Raw genomic sequence first — 10795 nt, 5'->3', positions numbered from 1 at the left:
GGGTCCCGTTTTCCGAGGGTCCGACTCCGGGAGCCTGGATCCGAGCTGAAGCACGGGGAACACTGGGGCTGGAGCGAGGGCGGGGCTATGGACGAAGATGACCCCGCCCAAAGGCGTGCTATTTGCGTCTGACCCGCCCAAGCGCAGATCAGCCTTCCGGCCCGACTCCGAGCTCTGGCGCGAGAGGCCCGGACGCTTACGTTCCTTAGGGAGTCCTAAAGGACTCATTCCCCGGCGGCCGCGGGTTGCGGGCGCCAAGCGGGAGGTTGCAGCCGATGCCTGTGATAAAACAGTATCTGATTGTCTGCCCGCCCACCCCCGGCCCACGGAGGGATGAATGGGCTGAAAGAGGATCGGAGCCGGGAAAGAAGCGGGCTGAGCTCCAGCTGCCGACCCGGGGGAAGGGCCACAGTAAAGCCCCTTTTTCCACCTATCAGTTCCGCTCAAATGTCTCTGTTAAGCTTTCTCCAGTTCCGCTCAAATGTCTCCGTTAAGCTTTCTCCCGCTTTCCTTTCCTTCCTTGGAGCTCCCACAACATGTGCAAACATCTACCATTTGTTTTAAAGCCTCGCCCCCTTTTCTCCACCTCCTCCGCAAGAACGTGATCAGGGACTTAGTCTTTTTGCTGTCTCGCAACATCTGGCGTTCAAGAGCTGCATCGTAATGATTGATGGGGGGGGGGGGGGGGGGGAACCGAAGCGGTCTTTCGGGCAACAGGATTTGCGTAATTTTTAGTCCCGAAAATGAACTGAGGACTTTCTGTCCCCTCATCCCCACCGGCCTACCAGAGGAGTCGACGCTGCCTCACTTACCCTGCCACCACCAGTGGCCTGTGCGTCTGAGGGAGGAATGTGCAGATGCCCCCTGCCTGTCCAACTCCCACCTTTCCTTATCCTAATCTGTCAGTCAATTCAGTTTCTGTCCTCACCTCCGCCACTAGCTCTGAAGATCCCCTTCCCATTTTTAGCCCTGCCCTCTCACTGACAGGCTCACTGCCTGTGTGAGTGTGTGGTGTTGGGCGAGTGAGCTGGAAAACTCAAATAAAATGGTCTCATTTCCCCCCCCACACCCACACCCTTCATATCTTCTTTCTAGCATGCTCCATGTCATTGACTGACCCCCCCCCCCAAAGAGAAGTAGCTGAGGGCGAGGAAAAAATAATGGGGTGCCGAGTCTAGGGAAGGTGGGTTCAAGAGAAACAGAAAAGGACTGAGCCAGGAAGGCTGCTCACATCCTAGCCCTGGATAGGAAATTCTCTTTCCTCCTGTCCAAGCCTTGATCCTTCCTCTTAAAATCACCATCACCACCCCAGTCTCCTGACACTCCCAAAGGAAAAGCCAAACCCAGAAAGGACAGAAGAAATACGTGGTATTCTCCCCTCCAGCACGTCAGCCCACTCAGGTAGAGCCATTCTGACCCAAAGGAAGCATCTTTCTGCTTCCCGTAACTGGAGAGCTGCTGGCAGGTCACCTGAGGCCAAAGGGCCCTAGACATGTGTATGTGCTGGGGACGGTGATAGGGGTCTCTGAGACAAGATAAACTGAAGTCTGATAGGTGAGGAGGTAATGTAGCTATGGCCAGAAAGGGACAAGTGGGACCTCATTATAACAGCTCTGGGACCCAGGCAGGACAGAACCTCCCATTGTGCTGAGGCAGTCACTGAGGGGCAGAGAGAAGTTGACATTCCCAACAGGCCAAACTGGGACCACAAGCAGTTCTCCTGATTCCAAGAGTCCCCATTCCCTTCACCCTCTTAACAAGAATCCTTGCACAATAGCTACCTGTGCGGGGCTAGAATGGAATCCAATTCCTTCCAGTCCCAGTTTGGCGGGCTGTCCCAGCTCCAGGCTCTTGCCCTAATAGGTCAAGAGGGTAGGAGAAATCAGAAGTCCATGAGAACCAATGAACTAAATGTAGGGCTGTTGGTATCTGCCATGACTTTGAGAGGTGCTGCTGCCCAGCTCCAGGTGGTAGGAGTTAGGGTCTAAGAAGGGAGTAGAAAATTCAGGACCACCCCCTCCCCCCACCCGGGCACACCCACACACAGACACACAGGAGTTTACACAGAGCCTTCACACATATCACCTCTGCAGTCTCCGAGCAGCTCCAAGAACAGCTCTCTATCCTAGAGCTGAAAGTATCCAGGCCCACGGAGTTGGCTCTTCACTCTGGGTCTTAAGTTCAACAAGGGTTGAACTTGGGTTCTCAGATTCCCAGTACAAAGTGCTAAGGCTCTGGTCAGGAACAAGTGAGTCTGGAGTCCTGCTGTAGGGTAGGAGTGGGTCAGCAGCAAGGGGATTGCCTCAGGGGCTGGAAGGAAAGGGTCTTCAGGGGTGGGAGGGCAAATGGGACCAGCCCCAGGCTGAAGCTGTGCTTCTCTGCTGGAGGTGGACAGAGAAGAGGAGGGAGGTAGTATGTGGGTGCTGGTAAAGGTACCCGTGTCTCTAACTCCCCTAGGACCCACCAGGCCAAGGTCGCCCAATAGAGCCCAGGAATGTCCAGCAATGCCAGAGTATCCAGATACCTTCCAGGCCTCAGTTTCCCCTTCTGTAGAGTGAGGGCAAGATGCTGGCCACATTGCTGAATCTCTCTGCAAGGCTGCCGGGCGATGCCCGCATCCGAAAACGCCACCGGAGACTGTTCCTGGGCAGCCTTCAAGTCAGAGCTGCCCCCTCCTCTTCCCACTCCCCTTCCCCTCCCCCTCCCCTGCACGCTGCCGGCCCCCGCCCCCGCCCCGCCTCCGGTGTGCGATGGGGGGGCGGACGGCGGGCAGAGCGGAGAGGAGAGCGGAGTCGCCACCTGATCCCATCCAGGCTCGGAGAGGAGAGCGAATCGGCGCTCAGGGTCCCCGGCGCCCTGCGATCCGCATTGGATTTCGGGACAAGGGTTTAGAGATAGCGGCGACCACCCCAGACCCGAGTCGGAGGCAGAGCCCGCGGCGTAAGTACTGCAGTGGCCGGCGTGGGGCAGGGGGACTGGGGTGGACCGGGCCGGGACAGGGGACGGACGAGGGGTAGGCAGGAGAGTGTCTCGGGGGCCTGGTGCCTGGAGAGCATGGGGGCGGGGGGCGCTCTACCCCCTGGGGAACGAGAGAAGCCGGGGTGAGAGGGCGAGTCTGGCCTATCCCCTGTGGTGACCAGATCCTAGTGACCGGATCCCTGGGGTAGGTGGGGATGAAATTGAGGGAATGGGGGCTGAAGGGGCGGTAGTGATGGAGAGAGAAGGATGAAGGGAATTTGGAGGCAGGGATGACGTGGGGGCGGATGGCAAGGAGAGGGGGCTGGGGAGGACCTGGCAGCAGGCTGGGAGGAAAAAGGAAGGAAAAGAGAGAGGTGGAAAGATATTTGATCTCCTGAGCCACTAATCGGCAGCCCCCTCAGCCCTCAGCCCCTTCCTCTCTAGTGCCCTGGGCAGTTTCCCTGCTCACCGGGCTGTGCCGTGCTCTAGTAAGGACGGAGTCTCCAGGTCACCCAATGGTCAGGGCTGGTGGTCCAAGCCGGGACACCCTCCCCCTCTGAGAGCACCCATATTGGCCCTAGAGCTGGAGGGGAGAGAGAAAAGGGCTCATTTGGGAGTGGGTGGGTGTCCAAGCCCGTTTTCAAAGCTCTGCCTAGCTATACCATTTTTTCCTTTGGTTCCCTGGAGAAAGGAAAGCAATTTGCAAAACCAGGCAGCAGCCTGAGGTAAATTGTTCTGACTAAAATTAGCACTGATATTCTGATGAGGCTGGGCATCCTGACCTGTCTGGGACGGCGGAGGGAAACTCTCTCCATGGAGAAGACACAGGGGAGGCAGAGGAGTTTGAAGAATACAAGGAGCAGGAGCCAGGGCCCCAGGAGACCACCACCCACGCCACACCAGCCTGGAGATTACAGAGGTTAGATCCAGCCCTGGCCAGCCCCCTCCCCGGGTGCCAGTGCCCTGACTCCATCTCCAGAGGAGGCATCATGGAGAGAACTTGGCAAGGGAAGGGAGGCCGCTTCCAGTGTCCGAGCAGCACCCTCTCTGAGGACCTGGAATGTTTAGCCTGGCCGAGTGCCCACCCAGAGGAGACAAGGTTACTGCTTTCAAATACCTGAAGGTCTGTCATGGAGAAAAATGATCCATGTGGTCTAGGACAGCAACACTAGCAATCATGTACATGGAAGGTGGAAGGGGGCAGGCTGAGCAGGGCACTCATAGTGGCAGGCTGATCCTAGCTGTCCCAGAAACAACTTTTGAACAGCTGAGGCTGTTCAGAAACGGACCAGGCTGTATCTGAAGGTGGTGAGCGTCCCGACACTGGTGGTGGCCAAGCAGAAACCGGTGCCCACCTTAGAGGTGGTGTCCATGAAGTTCTTGCGCTAACGATGCCCTATTTCAAGGGGACCTTAGACGAGGGTCTGGCTGACTGGGTCCCCAGGGCTAAGACATGGAGGGGAGTGGGACGGAGGAGACCACCAAGCACCCTGTTGTCCTTCTCTGTGTGACCTGCTTGAAGCACTTCCCAGGGAAAGTCCCTGCAGCGCTCTCTCCGGGCTTGACCTCCTTGGCTGACCCAGAGTCCTCTGAAAATAGAATAGTTTTAGCGAGTTTAGCAGTGATGTGAATAGGTTGACTTCCCACTTTGCCCCCTTGGGAAACTCCCATCTTGTCACCAAATCCTCTAGGCAAGACGAGTGGCAGAGGCCACAGGCTCTGACTTCCCTTGTAGGCTTCCTCACCCTCACATAGCCAGCCCTTCTCTGCCCTTAACAATCCTTGAAAAGACAGCAGGGCCTTAGGCTTTCTCTGCTATGCCCTTGGCTGCCCTCTGTGGTGGACCCTTCACCCCCCTCGGCTCCAGGCAGATTAAGTCTGTCTGCAGGCTGGTGGAGGAAGCCAGGTGATGCGGCCTGGAGAGAAAGGAAAGGCCTAACCATCACATCATTCCACCCGAGCAAGTTTAAATGTAATCCAGGATTAATGAGAGGAGAGGGGAAGGTAGTGGTAAAGAAGAGGAACTAGAAACCAAGCTCTAGGCCCCAGCAGGAAGTGATGGTCAAAAGTTTTTACGTTACCTCATCCCTCCTGGGACCCAGGTGTCCTAGTTCCACATACGTGCAAATGCCCATAGGGTTCCAGGCTCCCTCTCCCCTTTCGAGAGGTGTGAATGTGAGGCTGATGCTGAACCCAGACCTGGAGACTAAGGCCCCTGAGACACAGACACCACCCTAGTGGGGAGACAGACATTGCTGCTGAAGCTGTCTTTCCACCAGGACTGCCAAAGGCCAGGCTGCCCTTGAGCCAAGGCATTTGTGCAGAGACAGGTGACTGGCTGGAAAACAGGCCCTCCCTGCTTCTGCCTCTCACTCCTGCCACTCACCTGGGATGGAGGCCCATCTTCTTCTGGAGAATCTCGGCGGGGAAACAAGCAGGAGCCCCTCTGTGTTCCCCATACCCCACCCCTCTCCCCTCTCCCCGGCTGCCATGTCACGGCCTTGGCCAGGCACCTCTCACTGCAGAGTCAGCTGACAAAGTGGCCAAGGTTTCAGGTGTCTAGGGATGGAATCCAGATAGGGTTCTGGGATTTCAAGTCCTTCCTTTCTTTCTCTCATGGATTTATTGGTCTTGGGCCCTCAGAGCAGGAGCCCAGCTAGGAAGGCTCAGGGCTCAGAAACATGTAGAACTACCAGAGTCCAGAGCAGGGATGGAGAAATCCGTGTTCTGTGGAAGCAGCACACATTACATCTAGAAGGATGGGCTTTGGAACCAGAAAGAACAGGTCTGAATCCTGATTCTGCCAACAACTGTGTGACCAGGGACGAGTAGCACCATGTCATAGAGCCTCAGTTTCCTTGTCTATAAGATGGGGAATAATGCCTGTGTTAGGGTGTGTGGGGATTAAACGGCATTAAGTATGTACTAGTATGGTACATGTAGTAAGCCGGCAGTATCGATGCCTTACGCATGTCAAGAGACTCGAGAAGATACAGGTCCAGTCAGTGGTTTCTGAGGAGCTCGGTCTCTGGGGAGTCAAGACCAACTCTTGGCTGAAGCAGTCAGGCAAGGAATCCTGGAGGAGGGAGACCTTGAATTGAGACTTCTGTGCTTTAAGCCAAGCACTGGTGCTAAGGCAAGTCTACTGGGGGCGGGGAGACAGAAACAAATAACCACAAGACAGACAAATTAGGGCCAGGCCGAGAAGCTGAGACAGGGCTCCAGGGAGGAGTGGCTACCGCTTGAAGGGCTGGCCACACCCCAGAGCCTGTAATTCCACCCAAGACTAAGTTATCTAGAGGGTGCGGAGATAGGGTCTTGGAAACGGGAGGTAGGAATCCGATCTTCTCTGGCTTCTCTGCGCACCGCACCCTTTGGAGCTCTCCTTTGCACCAGTCCTGCTGGGGCCCAGAGTCCATCTCCTCTGCCCGCCGCAAACCTGTTTGCCTCCTTCTCCTGCCAGGCCTCTCAGGAATACTGGCCCTGCTACCAGAGCCCCAGGAGCCCCCATGAGTGCTGGCGAAGGGAGTCCTGGATAGCGAGGTCCCGGCTGGTCCAGGGGTGGGTACCCCATCATGCCACCCATCCTCCAGCACCTGCAGCAGGCCTCCAAGATGATGAGCCGCAGAAAAATCCTGCTGCTGGTGCTAGGGTGCAGCACCTTAAGCCTCCTCATCCACCAGGGGGCACAGCTCAGCTGGTAAGGGGGCAGGGCCTCACCGCATGGGCGGGACCCAGGGGAGCTGCATTCTTGCCTGGTGGGCAATGGAATTGGGAACTCTCCTTCCTACTCCTTCTATCTGCCGGAAGGGTCTGTCTTCTGCTGGGCTTTGTTCCTTCCATTTTTCTAAACTTATTTTTTTTTAATGGGCTCTATGCCCAACATGAGGCTTGAACTCATGACCCCAAAGACGAGTGTCGCATGCTCCACTGCCTGAGCCAGCCAGGCGCCCCTCCTTCCCTCTATTCTAGTTGTGCTTTCTATATATTCTCTTTAGATCCACACAACCTGCTTGGGCAGGCACTGGTCTTCACTGAAAGGTTGCTTGAAGTCCTAGAGTTAGTGACTTAAACTGGGATTCTAATCCCGTCCAAATGCTGCCCGTGGCATCACACTCTGAGTGCCTCCCCAGAGGACTGCAAACAACTTCTCATTACTTATGCTGTGCTGGGCAAATCCCCTCACTCTTCTGAGCCTGTTCCCTCATCTACAAAATGGGGATGATGCTATGGGTGACCCAGTTACTCCCCGTGATACAGGATACGTGATGACTAGCAGTAGCCCTTACCCCGCTCCATGACTCACTGTGTGAACCCACCAAGTCCCTGCACCCTTCAGGGCCTCATTCCCATCTTCTACATGGTCTGCCCATAAGAATGGTGTGAATAGGCCCAGTTCTTGTTGGATGATTTAACGGTCTTTTGGTAGGGCATCTGTGTAGATATTATCCTGAGCCCAAATGGGCCACAGATAGGAAATCTCAGTGGTGTTCTCAGAGCTGCTTAGAGTTCTCATTACATGATGCTTAGGATAGAAAAGAAACAATAGTAACTCAAAATATGCAGGGAATTTACAGGTCACCTGTCATCCCAAACACCCTTGTTTCAGGAATAAGTAAACAAATGAAAGCTTCATAAAGGCTAGGATTGTTGTCTGGTTTTTATACTATTAGCATATTTCTTGAACCTAGAACAGTGCCTGGCATATAGTAGATGCTCAAAAAAAAAAAAAAAAAAAAAGACTTATTGAATGAATGAGGCTCCAGAGAACCTAACAGAATCACGAATCAAATAGATTGCCTCAAAGCCCGTGCCACTCACCTACAAGATGAGAAGCCAAAGAGTAAAAATGCGAAAAAAGCTAGAGAACGAGAGAATATGGTGGCTTTATTTAGTTGCCAGACAATGTAAATGATTTTTCTCCTTCTGGTCCTCAGTTTCTACATGTGTAGAGGAGACTTTCTCAAAGATCTCCAAGGGCCTCTGTCCTTGTATTAGTTGTTTCTGTGTAACCCAATTACCTCAAAACTTAGCACCTGAAAACATCAAACACTTATTATCTTGGGGCATCTGGGTGGCTCAGTCAGTTAAGCGCTGGACTCTTGATTTCAGCTCAGGTCATGATCTCACGGGTTCATGGGTTCAAGCCCTACATCAGGCTCTGTGCTCAAAGTGCAGAGCCTGCTTGGGATTCTCTCTTTCTACCTCTCTCTGCCTCTCCCCCACTCATGTTCTCTCTCTCAGTCTCTCTCAAAATAAATAAAACTTTAAAAATAATTTTAAAACCACTTATTATCTTGCTTCTGTGGGCCAGGAATCCAGGTGTGGATTACCTGGGTTCCTCTGGCTCAAGGTCACATGGCATTGCAATCAAGCTGGCTGCTAGGGATGCAGTCTCATCTGAAGGTCTGATTGGAAATGCTCCCCTTCCCAGCTCATTCACGTGGCTGCTGGCAATATTCAGTTCTTCAAGCAGGCTGAAAGAATGAGGCCCGGTTCCTCAGGGACTGTTGTCGCCCGGTGCCTCCCCATACAGCTGTTTACAGTATGGCAGTTTGCTTCTCCTTGCATGAGTCATCCCAGAGAGAGGCAGAGAGACCAAGATAGAAGCCATTGTCTTTTTATAATGTAATCTCAGGAGTGGCATCCCATCATTTCTGCCCTATTCTATTCCCGAGCAGCATCAAGTCCTGCTCATACTCATGGGGAGGGAAATACACAAGGGCGTGAATACCCAGAGGCCAGCAGGGATCACTGGGGTGACGTCATACTAAAGGCCGCCTGGCACATCCCTCTCCTGGTTCATGGGTATAGTCCGGGTTGGACCATTCTGTGGCCCATCTCACCATCCTTGGGGAGGGGCAGGGGTCGAGAAGCATCCCTCTCACACCCTCCACCCCCCCCCCCCGCCCCCCGCCCACCTCCCGAACTCTGCAGGTACCCCAAGCTGTTTCCTCTGAGCTGCCCGCCTCTGCGGGACTCACCGCCCCGCCCCAAGCACATGACTGTGGCCTTCCTGAAGACGCACAAGACTGCGGGCACGACTGTCCAGAACATCCTGTTCCGATTCGCCGAGCGCCACAACCTGACGGTGGCCCTGCCGCACCCGAGCTGCGAGCACCAGTTCTGCTACCCGCGCAACTTCTCGGCACACTTCGTGCACCCAGCCACGCGGCCACCGCACGTGCTAGCCAGCCACCTGCGCTTCGACCGCGCCGAGCTCGAGCGCCTCATGCCGCCCGGCACCGTCTACGTCACCATCCTGCGCGAGCCGGCCGCCATGTTCGAGTCGCTCTTCAGCTACTACAACCAGTACTGCCCGGCCTTCCGGCGCGTGCCCAACGCGTCGCTCGAGGCCTTCCTGCGCGCGCCCGAGGCCTACTACCGCGCGGGCGAGCACTTCGCCATGTTCGCGCACAACACGCTGGCCTACGACCTGGGCGGCGACAACGAGCGCAGCCCGCGCGATGACGCCGCCTACCTGGCCGGCCTCATCCGCCAGGTGGAGGAGGTCTTCTCGCTCGTCATGATCGCCGAGTACTTCGACGAGTCGCTGGTACTGCTGCGGCGCCTGCTGGCCTGGGACCTGGACGACGTGCTCTACGCCAAGCTCAACGCGCGCGCCGCCAGCTCGCGCCTCGCCGCAATCCCCGCGGCGCTCGCGCGGGCCGCGCGCACCTGGAACGCGCTCGACGCGGGCCTCTACGACCACTTCAACGCCACGTTCTGGCGCCGCGTGGCGAGCGCCGGCCGCGCGTGCGTGGAGCGCGAGGCGCGCGAGCTGCGCGAGGCCCGCGAACGCCTGCTGCGGCGCTGCTTCGGCGCGGAGCCCGTGCTGCGGCCCGCCGCGCAGATCCGCACCAAGCAGCTGCAGCCGTGGCAGCCCAGCCGCAAGGTGGACATCATGGGCTACGACCTGCCCAGCGGCGGCGCCGGTCCAGCCACCGAGACCTGCCTCAAGCTGGCCATGCCCGAGGTGCAGTACTCGAGCTACCTGCTGCGCAAGCAAAAGCGCCGGGGCGGCGTGCGGGCCCGGCCGGAACCGGTCCTGGACAATCCGCCGCCGCGGCCCATCCGGGCGCTGCCCCGCGGCCTCCAGGGCCACTGAGCTCTCAAGAGTCTGGATCCTACCCTGCCCGCCCGGAGTCCTGCCTGGGACTGCCCCCGGGCCATCCGCCTCATCGGGGCCTCTTCTGCTCCGTACTTGGGGCCTTGTCTCCCAACCTGAGCCTGCCTCCCTAGGGTGGGTTGAACCCCATCTTCGTGGTGGGTGCTGATAGGCCCGATCGAGCCCCGGGCCACCCTCTTCTCCTTGCTAACTGGTTGGTAACTTTGACAAGAGGTCTGAGGCCTGACCAAAACTGCCCACCCTGCCGCCTTCTGTGGGTTGAGCCCCACCTGTCTTTTTTCAAGTGGGTGAGCCCAGGCCTCAGAGGGAGGCTGAGCCCTGGGAAAGGCCGCTTTGTCAGCTTCCCGGGCTGCTCTTCCTCTCAGGGGTCAGAGACCCCCCACACCATCTGTCTTCCAGGTTCCACCCTCCCCAAAGACCTAAGCTGCTCCCAGACTCCCAGAACCAAGAGTTCTTGGGTTGGGTTTTTTGTTTGGTTGGGTTTTTTCTTTTTTTCTTTCCTTCTTTCCTTCTTTCTTTCTTTCTTTCTTTTTTTAATAAAATACTTTCAAAAGGTACAGGTTGGTTGTCAGTCATTGAAAGCCAGATTTCCCACGTTTGAGGATGAGGCAGATCCCCAAGAATAGCAGCTGTGACGGTCCCCTTGAGGAAGGGGCCCAGGCTCAATCAAGCTCCTCCACCGCCCTTCCCAGAGGCTTACAATTCTCA

General features: G+C 56.3%; 1 protein-coding gene and 1 long non-coding RNA gene across 2 annotated transcripts; one reads left to right on the top strand and one right to left on the bottom strand.

The window, feature by feature from the left end:
* Positions 1-5451: 5451 nt before the first annotated feature.
* Positions 5452-9573, bottom strand: LOC122231129. The gene is made up of 3 exons (XR_006208285.1): positions 9440-9573; positions 8292-8435; positions 5452-6100 (listed from the first exon to the last, which is right to left on the bottom strand). It is a non-coding gene; the product is annotated as an uncharacterized LOC122231129 (long non-coding RNA).
* Positions 6513-10559, top strand: GAL3ST3 (galactose-3-O-sulfotransferase 3). Its single transcript, XM_042958310.1, has 2 exons — positions 6513-6658; positions 8896-10559. Exons 1-2 carry the CDS (start codon positions 6534-6536, stop codon positions 10064-10066), a joined length of 1296 nt encoding a protein of 431 aa, XP_042814244.1. The 5' UTR covers positions 6513-6533; the 3' UTR covers positions 10067-10559.
* Positions 10560-10795: the final 236 nt, after the last annotated feature.

The sequence above is a fragment of the Panthera tigris genome, chromosome D1 (genome assembly GCF_018350195.1).
Source record: "Panthera tigris isolate Pti1 chromosome D1, P.tigris_Pti1_mat1.1, whole genome shotgun sequence".
NCBI classification, from domain to species: domain Eukaryota; kingdom Metazoa; phylum Chordata; class Mammalia; order Carnivora; family Felidae; genus Panthera; species Panthera tigris.
The sequence above is the reverse complement of the archived record's forward strand: the minus strand, read 5'-3'. Positions and strand labels throughout refer to the sequence as shown.